The following is a 23,067-nucleotide window of genomic DNA, read 5'->3' on the forward strand; positions in this document are numbered from 1 at the left end:
CAACCGCAGACTACATAAGCAGAACGACTAGCGCCTGCCAAATCAGTGTGTTTTAACTGTTGCTGTGTAAGGGTCTAGGCTGTTGGTTCTGCTTTAGTACTCTCCATGTTTTGAAGAACCTTCTGTGCTGTGTTGTATTATATTACTGGATTATAAACAATAAACGGATTTATGAACAACTCTGAACTGGTTTGAAGCTTGGTGGATGTGTGTTTAGTCGAAGTTAGACTACTTAGAAGACGCACAGACTTGTGTAAAGGAGTTCTTTAACTCCAACAGTAACCTTGATATAGCGAAGGCAAGTTGCCTACGAGGCCGAGTTGCCATCGAGACTCTGTCGGATCCTTTGGGTGCGAGGCCCGAGACGCAGTCGTACCCCACGGTCCCGCAGCGGGGCGTACGCCGACAGTATCGACCACTTTTTTCCGACAAGTCGGAGCGAGATATGCAAAATAACCCCACCTGCTGGTATGTTTCAAACTAAAGGCAATGGGTTAACCAGGTCCAACGCTCTACCAACTGAGCTACGCGATTTCAGAGTTTTGAAGGTAGTTTATAATGGTCAAGATACACTGGTGAGTCAGCACACAACTTTACTAACGATCTACACATATACATCACTAACCATACCACGCAGAAATATATCGCGATATCATATGTGAAGGTTGGCTATTGCAGATGAGGTTGCCAAGTACGGGTTTTCACAGTAGAGCGATCCTGTCTAGTTCCTGCGTTAGTAATTCGTACAACCACAAACAACCATGTATTTGCCTGCGGTCGAGTCCAGACATCAGCTTGCATTCATTTTTATTGGTTTTACAGACAGTGATATCTGCATGTTAAAGGGATATCGTTTTTCTGACATTGTTTTATCCAAGTTGTCACACAGTTGGAATGTCCCCCGAAACTACAGCCTTGACAATATGTGTAGAGTCCGCGCACTTGAAGCTGACAGTAGAAACACGTGACTGGTTTGTTTTTGTGTTCCGCATCAATGCGTCGGTCACATGACCAGGGGTTACTCTGGGGCATTCGTCGTTGGCAGACTTGTCAGCCCAGGGTGAAAGTTGAAGAGGATGAGAGAGATTGGATTGCAGGAACTCGGCTCAGTTTTACAACCTGAACGAAAATTACTTTCATCAACAAATGCAAAAAAGAGTTTAATCTGTTGATGTCCTTGTGCCAGTTTCAAACTAAAAGTAATTGTATTGATATTGGCATAACATAAAATAAAAAATTAACAAGAAAAGAATTAACTGCAAATTGAAACAAAACATACAGTAGTTATTCCACCTGAGCATGTTGTATCCATAACCTGTTCTTTGCCAACAAATCAAGGTAGGAGTTTTGCCAATGATCAACTGTCTCAACATCAATAGGAAGGTTATATGTGGATGGATAGGATGACATTGCAAGCAGCATACACACTGGACTTTGCACATCATTCATTCCAGCAAAAAATCTGAAAATACATTGAATACAACACATGTAGCATGTTGAGACCTGTGAATGTTTTGAGAAAATAAAAAATAAATTCAACACAAGAACTATTTTTGAGTGAATAAACATTCTTGTAAAGACTTTTTACCTATGTACAAGCAGTTGGCAGATTATTTTATCTCATTGTCTGGTGAGTGTTAGTTCTGTTGTTTTAAAAATATGCTGTTGATGAATCGTTGCATTTCTTTGTCAATTTCAAAAATGCGATGTTTTGCCGGAATGTTTTGAAATGCACAAACTTACTGTAATTGCTGACAGACAATCTCTTCTTTAATTGAATCGAGTGGAGCCGGCCAGAGAGTGGGACACACACTGATGACTCCATCTGAGATGTTAAGCTCCTCATCAGCAGGAGATGTTGAGGAAGAAGAATCCATCTCCTTGGTAACGACCTTCTCATGCCACCTCCCACCGTGAGCAGTCAGGATTCGTTTTTCAGATTCATTTTCAATGTTCATTCCAGAAGGTGCATCTATTCGACCAAACTTTGATATCGCGTCCAATTCGATGTCCTGAAAAAGACAGGAGATTGTTTCTTACATCTTTCATTACTTAGGGTGTGGTGCAACCTTAAAACTGTGTTCACAGCAACCATATGTTTAGCAACACAAAACACTGTGGCCTATCTATCTATATATATTGATCACACCTCTCTCTGTTGGAACGCTTCAGTTGGAACAAGATATTCGTGCTCAGACAAAAACTCAGCTTCTGATGTTATTCCACCATAACCAAACCTAAATCATTAAACTAGATTACAGACTATAATTTCCACTACATCAATTTTAGACATCTTGGTGTTTAATTGTAACACCATTAATTTTGTTGTGGATGCAGCAACAGGAGAACATGATAATATATTCTTTTATCAGTTTATGCACAATTGTGTTGCAACAAACTTTGCATGATTTTATATTTAAGAATAATATCTCTAAACTACCCTGGGTCATCATCTGTCATGTAGAGATCAGGTTCTGATTGTCGTCCTCGAGCGATATCAGTGAGATAATCTTCTACCTCAAGTCTTCCATCATCAGAACGTTGATCAGCTTCCCCACCATGGATTGCTGAACCATTCAATGCATGCGAACCATGCAGTTCATCCTACAGCAAACACAAACCAGTTATTGTGTGTGGAAGCAATCTTGTTAACATTCATATCCAACAATTAGTGATAATCAATATTTGCCATGCCATGTTATGAACAAATACTGGTTTAACTTTAGAAAATCATTTTGTTTTTTAAACATCAAACCATGGTCACAAGAATCCTTCGATTCCAGTCCTCAAAAAACATGGCATAATTATATCTATTCCTACAACTTTCTGCATACCAGGCATTTCGCAACTATTTATAAGGTGAAGATCTGCAACAATTGATTATTAGCACATATTGTGTCACTAAAACCACCTCACCTTTTTCACAGTGAGTGAGTGCCTTTTGTTTTTTGCCTCTGCTTTTTCCAACTTTTCTGAAACTTCAGGTTGTGATTTGTTCAAATGAATCTCTTTGTTGAAAAACACTCCAAGCAATTTCCACGTCCGAGCAACATTACAGAATCCACCTTTCAAAGCAACATCAGAGTTGTGCAAAGCTCTTCGAAAGTCATTTTTGTCCCACTTCCATCTAAAACATAGTTTTTCGCAACAAACCTAAATTGGTTAAGAGTTAATTGCTCTACAACAGAGTCTGTCATAGTTGGATAATCATCAAAGTCAGAACTTGGTTTTAAATCAGACTTGGTGCTTGAAAATATTCTGAACTTTGATCTGGAATTAAGAAAGTTGTGTTGCCTTTGAAATGCAACTGGCGAAGAAGGACTGGAAATACTCAAACCGTCCAAATCAATCACGTCTTTTGATCCAGTTTTCCATCCAAATATTGTTGGTAGTTTTGAAGCAGAACCAGTGGGACTCTGTGCCCTGGGTGTTGATGCTGTGGCTTGACTTGCGAGGGCGATATGACCACATGAGCTGATGGCAAGTCCACTACTCATGGCCTGCTTAGCTGGACAAGAAGCGTCAAGTAATGAATGCATCATGAGACGGCCATCTTTCGAACATGACAAAATAAAATTTGGATCTGACTTTTTCCAAACTATTCCAGAGGGGCTGTCTGTGTGATCCTTAAAATATGTTCGTTTGTTGTTTAAACAGTAAATTAATCAAAAAACAAATGGTTGTTTGATACAACTGTAACATAATTCATACCTGGAAATGATCAAATGGGACATATTTCCTATGCAGATGCCAAATGTTCACGCTGAATTCAAGCATCATAGATATAGTAGCAAGTTGCTCTGGATGGTGGGGTCTCCATTTAACCGAAGCTACGGACGACATGGTTGGAACATTGTTTATTTCTTTCTCCCTGTTGTTTTCAATCGACCAAACCTGGAATGTGACAATTGGAAACATTGGAAAACAATATTTAACACCGACAATGATTAGATCCGTTACCAGCAATGACACGAAAAACACCTTTAACAGATGCAAAAACAGAGTTGAAAACTTATTCGTGTTATTACAATCACCCACCTTAACCATATTATCACGCCATCCAGTGGCAAGAGTCATTTTGTGATCTGGTTCCGGGTGCCAGTCGAGAGTATACACAGATCCCTTGTGTGCGATAAACTGGTGAACGTAACCTGTAGGTCGCCTGTAATCCCATATCTAGTAACAACAACAACCAAAATTAACATGAAAACTTTTGGTGCAATATTCTAATTTGCTCTCACTAAAATGCTGAGTTTGCATTTAAACTGAGAACATTTTTAGTATCACAAGCACTGGTTTACTGTTTCACTGCATTTATATTTACCAAAAGGACAGACCAAATATTTCAAAAAAACTTACATTTTAAATTGGTTTTATATGTTAGAACAGTGAGGTCCAACTAAATTTCGTCGCAGGCCATAACAAACCGTTAGTTTATCCTGCGGGCCATTGTACATACGGAATTACGGATCGAAATTGCTATTACACGAATAGCACAAATCAATTTTTAATAAATGCGATTTGTGGTCGAGCAGCTTCTTTTAACGAAAGGGGTCGTGTAAACAGGAATTTGGTTGTGGCCATGCAAAGACAATCGCACAAAGTTGTGTTTCAAGTCAGGTTACAATTCTTGGACAAACGAAAATTAGATCACGGGCCAAAACTGGCCCGCGGGCCTGTAGTTGGACCACGCTGTGTTAGAATATAACAGTGAGGTGATTTTAACAAATATCAATTTAATGTGAGATTCCTTGAGTCGGTTTGAGTTGTTTTATTTATTCCATGACATCCATGTGTTTCTGGCATTATTGTTTTATTATATTTCCATGGTAACATGTTCACAACATGACAGCATTAAAAATTCAGATTCACTTGAAAATTGGCTGCAGGTATTTTTGTATAAGTTAGCACACCCCTAAAACTTACTTGTACATAACCATTATCGAAGCTAGCAGCAAAAATAAAATATTCATGAGGATTGAACTGAACACTTCTCACGCCATCAGCTTTGCTTTGAAACGTGTAGGTACTTTCCATCCTTTAAAAACAAATGATGCAGTGTTGCTTCTAAGCTTGTCATTTGAATAAACACATAATATATATATATTTTTATAAACTTTACACTTCGCTTTGACTTGTTTGCAGCCAAAAGCAAAATAACACTTATAATACAGAAAATTTCTAACAGAAAAATGTACGTGCTCCTGTAAGACGTGTTACAAGTTACATTGAGCACCAAACTAAACTTTATCGATCAAGATTTGTGATTGCGAAAAAGGCTTGTGTCGCAAAAAATGCAAATTTGAACAAACTTGTCTTATGGTCTTGACAGGTCCCATCTATATAAGAAACACATTTTTATTTAAAAACTATACATATATATAACACCTGTGATCAAAGCAAAAGATTTCCTTCCGAGTTGTCAAACGAAACTTTTGTGACCGTGCGACGATGTTCAGACAATATAGCGAGCTTCTTCTCACGACCAGGAGTGTTTAAATCCCAAGCTTCAACCACTCCATTAGTAGCAGCAGTTGCGATCAAATTTTCATCCACGGGACTCCAACCCACGTCAGAACAACTCATGTTCAAACCCTGAAATAAAAAATAATCATTTTTATCAATTGTGTATGTGTAAACTAATTATGCTGATGAACAGCAATTGTAATCTTGAAAAATTAGGTCAAGCATGCAGCCACAGGTAAAAGCTAAATTGATTTCAAAAACTTATGATGTATTATTTTGTTGGGTGGTAACTGGCTTTGGCCAGTCATGAGCAACGAAAAATACCAATATGCCTCCCTTAAAATACAACAGCAATTGCAAAAACCTACACTTATAACATGAAACGAAACACAATCAGCACTATCAAACTCAGTGGTGTAGCGGCCTCTCTAACTACGTTTGCGCTCCTACAGCGAACCGGACAAATTGCCTTTTTTCTTTTACTCTCGTCCCTCGTGGTTTATTCGCCCATTGTGTCATTCCATTAGTTTGTACCTCGAATAAACACCTCGCTACATTTGGTGACCCCGAGCGTGCAAAAACGTTTTTTTGCATGATGAATGAAACCGCAAACTCAGAGAACGCTGTAGCCATCAAGCTACCTTTGTTTTGGACAGCTCAGCCACGAGTTTGGTTTCGGCAAGCCGAGGCGCAGTTCGCTCTGAAAAACATTACAGGCGATCAGACGAAGTACTATTATGTCGTTTCGGCCTTAGATCAGGACACAGCAAAGCGTCTACTCAACCTGCTGGACAATCCGCCCAATGATGACAAGTACGAGTCAATTAAAGCACGATTGATTGACACCTTTGGTCTTACGCGTTCGCAGAGGGCCAGGCAGCTACTGCACATGCCCCCTTTGGGCGATAGAATGCCATCCGCTTTAATGGATGACATGCTGGCTTTGCTTGGTGATGACAAGGAATGCTTTGTTTTTCAAGAACTGTTCTTGGAGCGCTTGCCAGAATATGTACGGACACGACTGATAGGAGAGGAGTTTCGTGATTCGCGACTCTTAGCACGCAAAGCTGATGCGATATGGACAGGAAGTCAGCCGTCTACGGATTTCGCACTTTCCAACGTGCGTCGCAGCAAACCTTCCAAGTCTTCATCAGGTTTGCCACAGATAATGCCCGATTCGAAGTCGCTTTGTTTTTATCATCGTCGTTTCGGCAAAGATGCGATAAAGTGCCGCCCCCCTTGTGCACTGCAGGGAAACGACGAGGCCGGCCATCATTAGTTGCTACGATGGCCGGCGCAGTTAGTAGTCTTTTCTTTGTGTGGGATAGCTCAGCGGGTCGTAATTTTCTTGTTGACACCGGCGCCGAGATAAGCGTCATACCTCCCACGGGACTAGAGCGCCGCACCAATCCTCCTGGAAAGGCTCTAGTCGCTGCTAATGGTACTCACATCCGGACGTACGGTTCACGTCTAGTCACCATGAATTTTCCTCCCGGCAAATTTCAATGGAAATTTGTTCTGGCCGAAGTTTCCCGGCCGTTACTCGGCGCTGATTTCCTGCGGGCAAATTCCCTTCTGGTTGACCTCAAGCACCGACGCCTAATCAACGCCGAAACCTTCTCCAGCAGTAAACTGGGCAAAGCAGCGCAATCGGCTCCCCACCTCAACGCCATTTCCGCAGGCACATCGGTCTATGCTCGAATGTTGGCTGAATTTCCAGGGATAGCTTCTCCCCATTTCTCGCAGTCGCTTCCTAAGCATGGAGTTCAGCATTTCATCCCCACCAGCGGACCACCCGTGCACTCTCGCGCTCGACGACTTCCTCCCGAAAAGCTCGCCCGCGCTAAGAAGGAATTTCACAACATGCTACAACTGGGAATTATTAGACGCTCATCCAGTCCATGGGCTTCGCCCCTGCACATGGTACCAAAGTCGTCCGGTGGGTGGCGCCCATGCGGCGATTACCGCCGTCTTAACGCTGCTACCCAGCCTGATCGTTACGCTATCCCCCACATCCAAGATTTTTCGGCTCGTTTGGCCGGATGTCGAGTTTTCTCCAAAATTGACCTTGTTCGCGGCTATCACCAAGTTCCTGTGGCACCGGATGATATTGCGAAAACGGCGGTTATCACGCCTTTTGGCCTTTTCGAATTTCTTCGCATGCCCTTTGGTTTGAAAAACGCGGCACAAGCCTTCCAGCGACTTATGGACACGGTATGTCAATCCTTGGATTTTGTGTTCGTCTACCTAGATGACATACTCGTCGCAAGCAAGTCCCTCTCTGAGCACTACGACCATTTAAAACGCCTTTTTAAGCAGCTTTCAGATCATGGCCTCGTCATTAACCTCGGCAAATGCCAGTTTGGAGTATCCAAAATTGATTTTCTGGGACATCGGGTTGACACCAACGGTGCACGACCTCTTCCCAACAAGGTTGAAGCCATTCAGAATTTCCCTCGCCCTACTACTATCAAAGGACTCCAAGAATTCGCAGGTATGGTAAACTTTTACCATCGTTTTATTCCTGGGGCTGCACGCATAATGTCACCAATCTACGATTCACTTTCGGGCAATCCTACAAAGTTGATTTGGAGTGACAAGCTAAATTCGGCTTTCTCAGAGGGAAAAGTCGCCCTAGCCCGTGCCACACTGTTGCACCACCCTTTACCCGATGCGCCGACCGCTGTAACTACCGATGCGTCACAGCACTCCATTGGAGCTGTCCTCCAACAATTTATTGACAATGCCTGGCGCCCACTGGCCTTTTTCAGCAAACGTTTACGACCACCCGAGCAGAAATACAGTGCCTTTGACAGAGAACTACTCGCCTTGCACCTTGCCATTCGTCACTTTCGATATTTTCTGGAAGGTCGCGTGTTTACCGCTTACACGGATCACAAACCTTTGACTTTTGCTTTTACTAAAGTGTCAGCTCCATGGTCATCGCGCCAACAATGTCATTTAACCGCGATTTCAGAGTTTACCACAGACGTGCGACACATCGCAGGCAAGCAAAACCACGTTGCCGACGCACTCTCGCGCGGTTCCATTGATGCTGTTCGACTACCTCTGGATTTGGATTATTCGTCATTGGCAGCCGCTCAGTCCTCTCCCGAAGTTCAAGCGTATCGCACTGCTGTCACTAACCTTAAACTAGAGGACATACAGCTCGATCAATCCGGGACCACCATCCTCTGTGACGTCTCGTCCGGCTCACCCCGTCCAGTTGTTCCAACATCATGGCAACGCAAAATTTTTGACATAATACATGGTCTATCGCATCCGTCGATACGGTCTACACGCAAACTTGTCGCATCCAAGTTTGTTTGGCACGGCTTACGCCGCCAGGTCACCCTTTGGGCGAGACAGTGCATCCACTGTCAAAGGGCAAAAGTCCAGCGCCACACTCGTGCGCCTCTGGCGAACTACCCACCCTGTCGTGCACGTTTTCAACAGATCAACGTCGATATCGTCGGTCCTCTCGCACCTTCACAGGGAAACAGGTACCTTTTTACCATTGTTGACCGTTTTACCAGATGGCCGGAAGCAATTCCTATGCCAGATGCAACCACCCTGACGTGTGCACGGGCCTTCGCGTTCCATTGGGTTTCTCGTTTCGGGATTCCTTCCGACCTCACATCGGATCGCGGCCCCCAGTTTACCTCGGAGTTATGGACGGTTTTCACCCAACTTCTGGGAATCCAACTACACCGAACAACTGCGTTTCACCCTCAGGCTAATGGCCTTGCGGAGCGATTTCATCGGCATATGAAGAGCGCCCTAATGGCACGGCTAGCAGGCCCCAACTGGGTAGACCAGCTCCCGTGGGTTATGCTTGGCATCCGGACTGCTCCCAAAGAAGACCTGCAGGCATCATCGGCCGAACTTGTTTACGGTTCTACCATAACGGTACCCGGCGATTTCTTCCGTTTCGGCCAATCCTTTCCTACCCCTCAAGATGTCATTCCATCGTTGAGGGACACAGTGCGTCAACTGGTGCCGACATCGATGTCACGCCATGGTTCCGTTCGCACAATGCTCCCACAAGCGTTAAGCACGACCCCGTACGTTTTTGTACGCAAAGATGGACACCGACCCCCGCTTACGCCGCCATACGATGGCCCATATCGCGTCCTTGATCGCAATAGCAAGACTTTTACGCTTGCCATTGGTGGACACAATCAGGTCGTTTCCATCGACCGTGTGAAGCCTGCACATGTCGACCTCACACAACCGGTACAGGTGGCTGTGCCTCCTCGCCGCGGTCGACCCCCGACATTAACGCACCACCCACCGCCATCCGACCCGGGGCTGTCCGAGCCGGTTTCGCACACTTCGACTCCGCCTTTTCTGGTTCCACCTGAACCCTCGCATACATCACTGGGCCCACCGGAGCACCAGCCCAACTTTTCACATTCAGGCAGACACACGCGCACGCGTGGCAACATTCGTATTCCACTTCGTTTTCAGTGTTGATATATGTCCGTTTCTGGAGGGGGGTCATGTAGCGGCCTCTCTAACTACGTTTGCGCTCCTACAGCGAACCGGACAAATTGCCTTTTTTCTTTTACTCTCGTCCCTCGTGGTTTATTCGCCCATTGTGTCATTCCATTAGTTTGTACCTCGAATAAACACCTCGCTACAGTGGCACATATTAGTTCCATCGGAGCAAACCTGTTTTCTTCCAACATGAAGATTAAGGTGCTCGCTGAAACCATTAACCTCATCAACATGATAAATTTTCAACAGAGACCGTCCAGCGATGACCACTTTACTGTTGTCCTTACTGAGGCAAAGTGCATTCACTGCTGTTCCAACATCTATTGAAACAGCTTTGTTTCTCTTCATAATTTCAGAAACCTGCTTACGGTTAACTACATAAGTACTGTAGCAGCAAGTTCTTAAACAAACTAATTCCCGAGAAAATGTAAACAAAACAAATTCGTCTCTTGCACGCTTCAGTGATTTTCCAACACGAACAGCGATTTTATCCTCGCAACCAGAACATTAACTTTTCTAATGTTGATTGCTGACTTGCAATAATTACCTAATTTTTTTGTACACACAAAATAGACAGATTGAATAAAGTTGATATACATTTTGCATGAACGAGCAATATTCTATTTTACAAATATTCGGTTGAAAGCCAACAATTTATTGTAGTAAAGCTACTCGATTTCTACAAAACCTTAAGGTAAATATACATATGTCTAACTTTGTCAAACATTCTTTACTAAGTACACACGATGCAATTATGAGTAAAAAAATGTTACATCAGTGGAAGAATCTGGGATGTTCACAGTTTTATAAATCTCACAAAACATGTCACTTCAAAAGGGAAAGCAAGAACATAAAAAAACAGCATCGCATCTTTCACATAATACAGGAAGCATACAAATTTTCACAGTGAAATATTTACAAACTACACGAACTTGTCGCGCAACTGCATACAATGTTTTGAACCTGACAAGAAAAGAATAACAGGAAACTGTTGTTCTAAAATAAGAAAAACTTGGGAACAGACAAGTTTTATTTGTTTGCAGAAACTTTTCTGTTGGCCGGGGAAATCGAACGTGCTCTCATCGTCCGGTGAGCAGCTCTGAAAAATCCACATTTCAGTGTTCCTGTATTTTAACGTACACTACGAGGCATTTCCTACCCGTTAACATGTAAGGTGTTTCCCCTCGTTTGCGCTGTTTGAGGTCTTGACGGCCCTGAATAAACAAAGGTTGATATTTTTATGATTGAAATAAACCCCAGAACTTTTGCTGCATGAAAGCTTGTGTCTAAGCTCAGTAGAAATGTACGTTAACACAAATTGTAACGAACTTACTCCTCTTTTCTTTAACAATCGGCAAACCGATGGTCGCCTGTCGTTTAAACTCGGCTACAAACTCATCAGACACTTTTCCATCTTCACCCAAATTATCCGTAAGAGTGACGTAAAGGCCTTCAGTCGCTCTACATGACGTCATCAACTCTCTGCTCGCCGTTCGGTTGAAAGATAAATATCCTAAAAATGTCATCAAGTTTAAACCACGTGGAAATAGATAAATGTCAATATAATACATAAGGTAATAGGGAAACCAAGTGCATGTTTTCCCAAACAATCTCACGTTATTTTGTCACCCGACAACTCCATAGAAATCGTATATAGACAGCTAACCTAATGCATGGGCAGCAGTTTGTCGAACCAACTGATTCTCCGACTTCACTTTACCAAGAAGTTTCTCCACAGCGCCGCAAGTGACGATGGCTTCAGGAACGCCCGCCCTCGTGTGGGCGAGTGACGCAAGGTAATCCGCTGTAATACGTCATCATTACGTCATCTTTCTTTCATGTGAAACTACAAATCACCCAAAAAGTCGAATATATATTTCAACACGTACCTGCCATTGCCACTACGTCATCGTTGACGTCATCGAGGAAGTTGACGAGCGTAATGACGTCTCTAGCGGAAGATTCGACAAGGGAAGTGTTTGTTATGATGCGAGCGAGAACAACCAGCTGTTAAATACACAACTGCTATAACTTAAAACCACTTCCTCCACGCTTTCGTCCCACATAAACCACAAGGTTTATATTATTGCATGAGGTTTTAATTCATCTCACAAAGCTGTCTAAGATACAAGATATTTCTTTCCAACTTTACCTGAAAAGCTGCGGTAGTTTTAAAAATCGGATCCTTGCACCGAAATAAATCCTCAAACGTTATGAGGCTCAAACCACCCAAGCGTGAAATCTGTTGTTGTTGTTGGATTCGGTTGAATGCGAACATGGTTAGTGCGGAGACTGCTTGTAATTTCACCGCCTTAGAAAGAACAAAACAATTGTTAGTAAAAATTACTTCCAATTCGTTCACACATAAACTATGCACACGCAATTAACTTTATCGCCAATTATTTGTACGTAAATTTCAATAGAAAGTAAATACCCTGGCTTAAAGCAAGCTTCGCAGATTCAACAGGAGTAGTGGGAAACAAGTAGTAGAGGTGGGGATTACCCACCCGGTACTATATATTGAGCATTCTTTATTACATCACAAAGGTTTTACAACAAACCCACCATACTGGGCGACCTTAAGAACAAACATATTTTGTTTAATCGCGACTCTATGACGTAATTTCTGGCATCGCGTCACCTGCATCTTCTCGTCACGTGACATTTTCCACAGTCTGTTGACCAGCAGCTCAATGGCGCCCTCTTCGGCAATTGTGAGTAGTGAGTTTTTGTTGTTTATGTGGGCTACACCTGGACCGATGTGAAAATAAAGTGAAATAATAACAAACAAATTTATCAAAAACAAACTTCAGGAAATTCACTGATTTTACAAACACAAAATATTGCATTCTGAACGAAACCAATATTTTCTCATAGTTAAAAAAAAACACCAGACGTTCAAGCTCCCTCTAATGCTTTAGAAAACAAAAAAGCTTCACGCGCAGCCATTGTCGTTGTGATAATACCTGAAATGAACGTTACAGAAAAATTGTCACGCACCAATGCACATCTTGTTAATAGCGTCCAGTGTTCCCATGACGACTTTCCGACTGGTTTTCTCCAACCTGAGCAACCGGATGAGCGGAGGGATAGTGTTGTCACGTGACAAACGCGCCTGACTCGATGAACTTTTCCAGCTCCATGCTGCCACCGCCTGGCAACCTACAAACGAGTCAATACATTCCAACCATTGACATCATAAAATCGTTTTGCTAAAATACTCCGCGAAGAATCTGTTTAGCGACAACTTCCACTGATTGGGATCTTGTGTTTCCTGAACTCATTTTACTGTTTTATTTTTTATATTATTCGTTTGTTTTATTTCAAATATCAGAAATAAAGCAACTTTTTACCGATCAACTGAAGCGTGTCGGATTTGCTGAGTAACATGTCAATGATTTGACTCGTCCCGATTCTGCGAGCAATTGCTCTCTGCTGCTCAGGGTGGTGACCGGCCAACGACCACAGTGCGCATGCGCCGCGTTCCTTCACCTCATCCGACCAAATCTGTTACGAAAATGACAGTTGATGGAAATCTTTACATTGGGTTGAATAATATTTTTTTGCAAAATGGAAAGTAAAAATCAAAAAAATGCCGCAAAAGAGTTCCACTAAAAGTTACAAATTTTAATGAGAAATTTCTTTAAACTTGACAAACTTGATTTTTGTAACTTCATTTTCTACTTACTTGAAACAGACGACACAGAGCGGTCGGAGCTTCTTCTAACGACGCCTCGTGTTGGGCTTCCTGGTTCCCTCTAGTGATGCATCCAACAGCAATCGCAGCTTTCATCTGAGCGGGAATGCAATGACCTCGCAATATCGCCACCAGCGGCGCTAACACTCCGATTTGAACAAACTCGTTCTGTGTAAAATCTTCGGTTAAATTTTCAACTTTCTGGCATTTAGGAAACAACAAAAAAGACCAATTTTAATATTTCCGTAAATCTTTTGTAAAAACAACACCGGCCAAACAAAATGATTACTGCAAGCAATATAAACAACGACTGTTTCAATCTATAAAGGTATCATCAGTGCAGCTGGTGACTGTGACACTGGCTGGGGCAACTTGGATACTCACAGGGACACAGATTTTAACTTCATGGTGTCTGTGGTGTAAGTGTGCATGGTAGTCTACAAGGTAGCCCAGTGCCACAGTCACACCAAACTGTACTAATGAGACCTTATAGAATGAAATATTGTGTGCAAGTGTTCGCATTTCTCATGGATTCTTATGGCTCTTTACTGCTTGTAAGGAAGAAACACATTTTGTGCTTGTTTTGTATTTGGACCGATTCTGTTTGAAGTCAGAACACTGCACTTCATTATAGATTTGAAATTTAAGCAGGTTTAGTGCATTTTTACAACATGTTACAATATAAACTTGTTGATGTTTGTTGTTTAAAATAAACATTTGCCTGAATACTCAGGGTTATAGGGTGAGAAATTCTTACCACAAACAAATCAAAGTTTGGGTCAACTTCTTACATTGTAAATGCAAGTTGAATTATAACCACCATTACTTTAATCATTATCACAGCTTTGTTTTGACCCCAAACTTATTGTACCTCACTTTTGCCTTCATTTTAACACATACTATAGGTTCAAGTATTTTCCCATGGATCATCATCAGATCACAAACAAAAAAAACATAAATTTGTCGTGTTAGACTTACCAGAAGCAGTGTTTCCACAAACTATTTGAGCAGTTGGTTGGGATTTGAGAACTGCAACTAAATCATTGAATGAAGTTGGTCGGATCCATGAAGTTCCACCATTAAATAATTCAAGCCTGGTTGCTTTTTGTTGCACCAACTTTCGTTTGTTGCATTTTAAATGACAAAAATCCTTTTCAAGATCCTGAGAAACAAAAACTGTTGAACATTTCCAGAGATACAATGTTGTTTACTTAAAGTATTTGTTGGTCACAGAAAAGGAATCAGGAAGTTTGTACATTTTATTGCATTTTGTACCTCAATGTCTGAACATTTTTCCAGCAGTTTTGGGTCAGCATCTTTTGCAAAAGATTTCATTGCATCAAGTATGGGACGATATCCTGTACAACGACAAATGTTTCCATCAAAACTATCTTCAACTTTCTGTTCGGTTGGAGTTGGATCTTCTGATAAAAGGCTAAAAAGACAAGAGGGTTACTTTATGGTTTTATTGGCAACTACATATAAACATGCATATACTGTAATGATTTAATAAAATAAGCACAGTTGTGTTTGAAAGGCCAGAAAAGCATTCTCTGACATTTTATTTTGAAAAAAAATTGTCAATAACCCACCACAAATTTTCTGTGTATTCTAATTTATAAGCGAACCTGTACATATTCATGACGAAGCCAGGAGTGCAATAACCACACTGTGAACCATCAAACTCAGCTACACGAGTTTGTATTGCATTGTAGCCATCTCTTCGTGACCCAAGTCCTTCCACAGTTGTTACTCTGCACCCGTCCACTGAAGCAAGCAGGCTGAGGCACTTAATACATTTGTCAATACATAAGATTTTTTTTAAATATGCATTTTTATGTCAAACACAGTAAAATTATGTATAAGCTGCAGACAGATGGCCACTGTTTTGACCTAAAAGGTCTCATCAGTGCAGCTGGTGTGACGATAAGACGACTTTGCTGACCAAACGGCCAAGCAAAGACTTCCACTTTGTGGTGACTATGCAATCACCGTCATCCGTTGGGCACCAAACTAGGTGCAACCTTACGGAGAAAACAAAGTGGAAACACCATGACCAAGCAAAGCTCAACCAATAGTGCCATCAGGCCCCGTGTCTGCAGCTTATACACAATTCATATTATTGGCTCCACATTGCTTATCACAGTAAAATTAGTTAATGAATAGGAAGCATCTGCATATCAGTTATGATTAAACAACAAACCAAAAAATAGAGTTTAACTTTTAACATTCACCGAGTTTACAGCTTCTATCTTTCCGGGAGTTTTCTCCATGGCAACCACGCAACATCCACATCCTCCCTCATAACACATAACTTTTGTTCCAGTGAGTCCTGGTTGTGATCGGAGCCATGAGTTCAGGCTCATCATCGGATCCACATCATCAACTGAACAAAGCAAACAGGTTTACAACAACTAATAATTTCTACTTCTATCTTTAACAAACATGTCCACATTTTTTGTGACAGCTATTGCCAACAACTAAAATTAACTAAATAAAAATGCATTAAAAGCCTAAAAAAAGAAATGCAGAAGTTTTTTTGCAAATAAGCTTCAACAAACCTGTATACAGTTGTCCATTTACATGGAATGATATTGAGGTACTTGTCATTGTACCAAGTATAACCACCTAAAGTGGAAGCATAGATAGTTTTGTCGTATTTAAGAATTAGCTACAAAATCTTGTTGACAAAAAATGCACCATCGGTTTTGTTTTAAAATTAATAACCTTTTACAACGGGGTTGAGAGATAAAATATATAAAAAAAATTCACAAATTGCTGACAAACCACAGCAAATCAATACATGGATCCCAGAGTGGAAAGTTTGTTTTTTGCTCAGAGGATTTTGTTTTGGCGATCGTTAACTGCGCAGACGTTTTTTTCATATGTTAATGCATTAGCTCATTAATATTTTGCGGATTATCGGTAAATTTTCACAAAATTATTTGACATTTTTTCCTAAAACATGATAATGATAAATCTTGATAATATAAATTTAAAATTAACGTGAAAACAAAAGTTTTGTAAATCAGAAGAAATACACAAGAGCTCTTACAGCATTGGAATTAAATCTCGCTGGCAAACTCCCTGCGACGCATAGCTGAAAAGTCATCATTCATTTGTTTTCTGAGTTTACATTTTTTCCTAAAAACGTGACATCGCACGGAAAGGACAGGGGATTTCCCAATGCATAAAATAATTACGTCAGCTATTTTTAATGATCAGAAATGGTTGGGCTTCAGGGGCCTTTTAACTGACATCATAAAAAATTAAGGATTTTTGTAAGGCCACAGTTTCATCTGTTTTCTTCCACAGCAATACATTTTCCAAACAGAAATAGAAACAAAATTTGTGTCCGAAAAGAACCTCCCCTTACGCGAAACCCTGTGTAGGTTTCAAGTTACGCATCAACTTCTATGTAACGGTTACGACCCACTGAAACTAAACACACCCTGTCTCCTCGCAACCAGCATTCAGTTGCTAAGTGTGTAGTAGTTTGCTGATTCACTGAAGGTTTGCAAGGGTTAATATTTGTCACTAAGCTTGTTCTAGCTGACTTTGCGAGCAATCAGTTAAGAAACCGTGAAACTCTGGCTTATTTTGAAGTGGACAGGGGTCTACTTTCACATTGAACTGAGAAAACGATATGCGGAAACGGTTTGAGTTATAGTAGAAGTTAAAAAGAAACATTGGATTTTATGATTATGATAATACATGCGATCAATCAACTCACCAAAGTTGGAATTTAAGGATGTAATTTAATGGTTCTCAAACTGGTCGTCGCGTTACCTCGGTGCGTCATTTCGAATATCCAAGGGCGTCGGGTAACTTAAAACCCGGTCTTTTACAATAATCGGTGCGTCACACGTACTGTGCATATCTCCAAATGCTTCGCACTGCAATATGTTCTTCTACTTATATGTTGCCACACCGGGATTCGAACCCGCGAGACCCTGTGGACGAATCCCGATCGCTCTTTTGTTTGTATGACTCGGGTGCTTTAACCGATGTAGAAGTTTTATGTCATTCGATGTGCTCTCCAGCGACACCTATCGAATCAGCCACATATATATAAAGTCATTTCCTTCAACGACGTAACAGCGGTCGGTTTCGCTTTGCAATTTATTGATTTGATTGCGCAGCGTTAAATTGATTTGAAAGCGAAGTAAATGATATGTGACGTCAAGTAGCAAATGTGGAGACTCATAGTTTTATGTACGGTTGTGAATGCGTACAAAGCTATTGTATTTGAACAAGAATTTGTATGTCAAATTTTATTTGTTACTCACGGAAAAGAAGATAACATTTATGATTAAATCGATAGCAAACAAAACAAGATCTTGCTTTATTTACTTGCGATAAAGTGCACAGCAGTAGTTTAGCGTTGATTAAATTATTCCGGCAATTACTAAGTTATTTATTCCAACATTTAATTTAGTTGATTAGCTAATTAAAAAGCATTGATTAGTTTATCAAATGTAGTATCACCCCATATTGTGTACTGTTGGAATGTGTGAAAAGTGTATATGCAGAGAAACTTATACGCAGCAAAATGATATAATACATAAATGCCCTGACGTGGCGTGATAACTTATCATATACCGTTATCATGTCAATACTTACTGGCACGTTTATGTAGGCATAACTTTTTTGTTTCAACGTACTGAACAATGTTTGGCGATCTTGATGATGACGTGGATCAAGTATGGAATGAGTGGATCGCAAAATACAGTAAGTTTATTCCTGGTTTCCACCGAATTGCTTCAATAAGTTTCATTCTTAATTTACATCGATTTAACATTTAGAGTTATGTTGCAGTTATTTCGATGGTTTGCAGATAAACAATATTTAAACGAGGACGAACTTCGTGAAAGAAAAAGTATTTGGGAAAGAAATTTAGCTGAAGTGAAAGAACACAATGAAGATTTCAAGACTGGAAAGTTCACATACAGGATTTCACTGACACAGTTCAGCGATCGGGTAAAAAAACAACACATGTTCAAACAATGCAGTAATGTTTCATACAATAGTGGCTGATACAGCTAGACTGCGATGCCTGGGCTGCGAAGCCTGTTAGCCTAATGATTTCCTACTAAGTTTTGAATAAACGTTTGTTTAAATACATTTCAACACAGAAAAACGATGAACTCCCATGGATGGACGATCGGAATGTGGCAGAATGTTACAGACAACCCTTGTTATTCGGAGCATCGAAAATGTGCGAAGAACCTCAAGAAACTGATCCAAATGCTGGCATTGAGGAACCCAACCCTGAAAGTTTTGACTGGAGGGACAAGGGTTGTGTAACACCCGTGAAGGACCAAGGAACTGAGTTACCCGCTTGCTGGATATTCAGTGCAGTAAGCGTTCGTTACAAATGCCTAACTGGTATAACTACCGTGTTTTAAATATGCAGGTAGCAGCCGTTGAATCTCATCACAAGATAAACAACGGAGAATTGGTCAAACTTTCTGAACAACAATTAGTTGATTGTGACAAAAAGGGTGGAGGTACAGGAGATCTGGAATGGGCGTTTGATTACATTGGGAGGAATGGCCTCGTTTTTGAACATGAATATCCGTTCATTGGCAAGGTTGATTTAAAGAAAATCCATTTTTAATATTAAACAACAATTGGATCTTCAGTGTGCTTTTTCCTCATAACATACTTCCCATAGACGTCCATTACTAAAGTACCTTGTAGATTGCCGGAGTTATAACGTAACCACCATTGAAGTACTGGTTTCTGTAATTGAGAGTCTTGAAAAGAGATACGTTTAATTGTATCTTCCAGAACTGGTTTGGTTTGAGAAACCAAACATCAAAATCAGCAAAACTTATTAGGTTGAACCATTGTAATCGAAATTTACGAAAAGATCTTCGTAAACAAAAAGTTACATAACATACATCGTGATTTGGCGAAAATATGTGTACGACAATTTGTGCTGTTACATTGGACAGAGAACACGATGCAGAGATGGACCTTGCAGACGTATCGGAATCAAAGGATTCAAGAAAATAAAAGGATGTGAAAAAGAGCTTGAAAATGTGGTGGCGAAAGTTGGGCCGGTTGCTGTCAGTTTGGTTGCTTCAAATAAATCCAAATTCCACGCTCACACAAACTATGAAGGTAACTATTTGAAAACAACTTCTTATAACTTAACTGTAAATAAATTTGCCATTTTGCGAGCAAATATTAAAAATCATATCAGTGTAATGAACTTTCAGACATATTTTATGATCCTGATTGGGAAAAAGGATTAAATCCAACGAACGAAAACGCGTTACGTCACACAGTGTTGGTCGTTGGTTATGGAAAAGATCAGAGCAAACCACGTGGCGACAAGTACTGGATTATCAAGAACAGGTATACGATCATATTTTTGTGTAAATGCCATGAAGACAACATGTTATAAACCATTAGTAACCAATGTGGAACAAAACCAAACTACAACAAATCAGCAAAGTGTTTATCGTTTTTATCGTGAACAATTATACCTCAAATATGATACATCCTTGTTGGTAAAGTCTTTAAAAACTTCTTACAAATACTGTAAAATTTCTCAAATTGAGAATATTTGCTCAGTTGGGGAGTTGACGATGATTCGGGTTTCAAGAAAATTGCCAAAGATCGAGACAACAATTGTTTTGTTTCTGGACAAGCAATTTATCCTGTTGGCGTGGGTTGCTACTCATCAGAGGAAAGCCAGACCACAGTTAAATAATGTCAATGTGCCAAGAAGAATAAAAACGTAACAAGGACTCGCATATTTTGACTAAAATAGTAAAATAGTTTTCGATCAGACCGACCACACTTGAAAAGCCCGAGACGTAGCAACCAGGATAACGTTGCCATGTAATTTGCTGGTGGATTGTTTGTTGGTCGTCTCCATGGCGCCAGTTTTCCTGTGTAAAGTTTAACCCGGTTTTCCAGTAACTGAATGTCTTCTGTTAAATGCTTGCTGTGAACAATACTTTTTTCAGAACCCCTACACCGTCACGCCTCTCTCTAGTATATAAAGTGTGCTTTTATCAGTCTCAGCCTTTACTACTTAACCTAATAGTCTCCGCTTTATGTGTTAACTCTGTATGCTTACATACCGATAGTGTAGTTGTTAATGCGTGTGTCTAATTCTTTGACTAACTTTGTATCAATGTAGTTTTGATGAAATAATAAAGATGTATGTAGTATAATTCTCTGCATCAGGTTTTCAATTAAACTCAGGTAAAAGAACAACATAAGCACCCATGTGCGACTTTATGTCAAATGTACTGAACAAATATGATTTCCCAATTAAATTCTACTCAAGTTATATTAGATTTATGTATCGCAAAATTGGAGAACAAATTAGAAAAAAATGCAGCGATTGAAGAGTGCAATTCATCATAACGCAATTAAAAATGTGGGTAAATTCAATATTATCAAGTGTCCATAAAACTAATATCAAAGGAGCAAAAATCCATGTTTAATATTTGCATCCCAGTAATAAATGCTTAACTGATCGGAACCGGGGGCACCCTGGGGTTGTGGATTATTGATTTAAGCGTGTGAGAAGTCACAAGGTTTGTGTTAAAAAAACTTCAAATTTCAACATTCTGCCCCAGGCTTCAATGCAGATTCTTACGTGATTTTGTCGGACTCGCGCCTTGAAATTTGTTTGCTGCATTCGGGCAACTTTGAAACGTAAATTCCAATGCGAAAAACATGTGGCCTTGTAATTATCATGCTTTTTATCTTTGGTTAAAATTAATGCCGGATAATTGTCCATGATTTAACGGTTTAGTCTTTTCACAATTTCTACGAAGGAATGTCAACCGTGATGTTGTCATAAAATACCTTTGGTTGTTCAGCCACAATTTACGCTTCCGTCGGAATTTTTATATTATTTGTGGTGCAACCTGTCCAGGTGGAGTTTACATGGACGTGAGCCACAAGCAAAACGTTTCGCGTCATCTTCTCCACTGTGCTGAATGCAGATATCATAGACAATTTAATACATTAGTTACAACTCTGTGATGTTTGGTCCCCCAAATAAAAGTGAGAACATGCATACGATGAACAAACTCTCCTTTGTTTGTGATCAACGTTGTAATTATCTACATATAGCGTCCTGAAACCCGGTAGTAATAAACGTTGCTGGGCTTTGCACGCACGTTCAATCTCCTTATCATGTTTACTGCGTGTCTGTGATTGCAGTGTTATGATGTCATGCAGTACCTGGTACAAGATTAATCTCAGGTTGTTTGGTGGGAGACGAGATTAGAAGATGAAGTAAGCGCTTGGCGCTGCGTGTCGCGATTGCTAAAAGTAGCGTTTGCCACAAAAACTTGAAATTGACAATTTGCAAACGCGTCCCTGAAAACACCTATTTATAAAAGTCGGGATGGTTGAACCCAGAATAATAGTTGAATTTGTCTGATGTTCTGAATGTAAACGAAGAACAGGAAACAATGCAAACGAATGTCGTTTTGCGAACACTTTTCAACCACCTGTCTGTAAAAAATAAGTAACTTTAATTATGACAATTGATTGCAAAAATAACCTTGATATAAAGAGTCCAGTTTAATCTTACCCTCCTGGTATTAAATTCTTAACTGATCGAAACCTGACCGCACCCAGGGGTTAAATAACATTGAGTTAAGTGTGTGAGAAGTCGAGAATTTTGTTTTAATAAAGTCGCCTGAAACATTCGATCGGAGCAAAATATTGTAAATAAAATAAAATCAGAACCGAAATGTGAAACTTTCTGCCCCCAGGCTTCAGCGCACATATTGTTACGTCATTTTGTCTGACACGCGACTGCAATTTCGCTCTTTCTGCATTCGGGCAACTTTGAAACGTAAATTCCAATGCAAGCCGTTTGTGACGTTAAAAATCATTAAAGCCGGAGAATCTTTCTCGCTTAAAGGCTTATTGATATTTCCTTTAAAATATTATCTTTTGTCAAGTCGTCATGTAAGGTATTGACCTGAATGTGGAGTTGTTCTGTCATTAAAAATTACCTGTTTGTGTTACTTTTGTTGGTTGTGCTGCAAGCGACGATTTAGAATAAAATTTCTCTTGCAAGTAAAACGTTTGCGCATCACCTCTGTTGCGATGTCTGCTCATATCATAGAAAGCGTGAAACATTCAATATTCTGTGCATGGATGCGCGTTGAAATCACCTCATGTTTATTCACATATTTATGATGTCATGCGGTACCTGTCCGACCACACTTGAAAAGCCCGTGAGGTAACTACGTAGCAACCAGGATAACGTTGCCATGTAATTTTCTGGTGATTGTTTGTTGGTCGTCTCCATGGCGCCAGTTTTCCTGTGTAAAGTTTAACCCGGATTTCCAGTAACTGATTGTCTTCTGTTAAATGACATAATACTCTTTGCTTTATGTGTTAACTATGTGTAC

At 40.4% G+C, this 23,067-nt stretch overlaps 4 protein-coding genes and 1 pseudogene across 5 annotated transcripts in view; 3 read left to right on the plus strand and 2 right to left on the minus strand.

The window, feature by feature from the left end:
* The window catches only part of LOC145903852 (protein NLRC3-like), a 79,341-nt gene that overhangs the window by 27,602 nt on the left and 28,672 nt on the right, over positions 1-23,067 (plus strand). The gene's annotated exons all lie outside the window — the stretch shown is intronic.
* On the minus strand, positions 701-10,380 carry LOC145903438 (GATOR2 complex protein WDR24-like; annotated as a pseudogene). The gene is made up of 11 exons (XR_014402646.1): positions 10,141-10,380; positions 5,389-5,595; positions 4,927-5,067; positions 4,039-4,176; positions 3,712-3,894; positions 2,917-3,626; positions 2,441-2,604; positions 2,150-2,237; positions 1,744-2,012; positions 1,294-1,462; positions 701-1,119 (listed from the first exon to the last, which is right to left on the minus strand). The product of XR_014402646.1 is annotated as a GATOR2 complex protein WDR24-like (transcript).
* Positions 6,062-6,745, plus strand: LOC145901676 (uncharacterized). The gene has a single exon (XM_082989433.1). The coding sequence runs from the start codon at positions 6,062-6,064 to the stop codon at positions 6,743-6,745; it is 684 nt and encodes a 227-aa protein (XP_082845559.1).
* LOC145901677 (ankyrin and armadillo repeat-containing protein-like) lies at positions 11,122-14,692 on the minus strand. The gene is made up of 10 exons (XM_082989434.1): positions 14,642-14,692; positions 13,655-13,831; positions 13,320-13,473; positions 12,967-13,128; positions 12,608-12,717; positions 12,119-12,277; positions 11,856-11,973; positions 11,633-11,770; positions 11,300-11,479; positions 11,122-11,180 (listed from the first exon to the last, which is right to left on the minus strand). The coding sequence occupies exons 2-10, from the start codon at positions 13,757-13,759 to the stop codon at positions 11,122-11,124; spliced, it is 1,185 nt and encodes a 394-aa protein (XP_082845560.1). The 5' UTR covers positions 13,760-13,831; positions 14,642-14,692.
* LOC145903731 (procathepsin L-like) lies at positions 18,874-20,760 on the plus strand. The gene is made up of 5 exons (XM_082991857.1): positions 18,874-19,023; positions 19,080-19,256; positions 19,624-19,792; positions 19,891-20,029; positions 20,249-20,760. The coding sequence occupies exons 1-5, from the start codon at positions 18,880-18,882 to the stop codon at positions 20,385-20,387; spliced, it is 768 nt and encodes a 255-aa protein (XP_082847983.1). The 5' UTR covers positions 18,874-18,879; the 3' UTR covers positions 20,388-20,760.

Source organism: Ascidia mentula, chromosome 5 (genome assembly GCF_947561715.1).
Source record: "Ascidia mentula chromosome 5, kaAscMent1.1, whole genome shotgun sequence".
Classification (NCBI taxonomy): domain Eukaryota; kingdom Metazoa; phylum Chordata; class Ascidiacea; order Phlebobranchia; family Ascidiidae; genus Ascidia; species Ascidia mentula.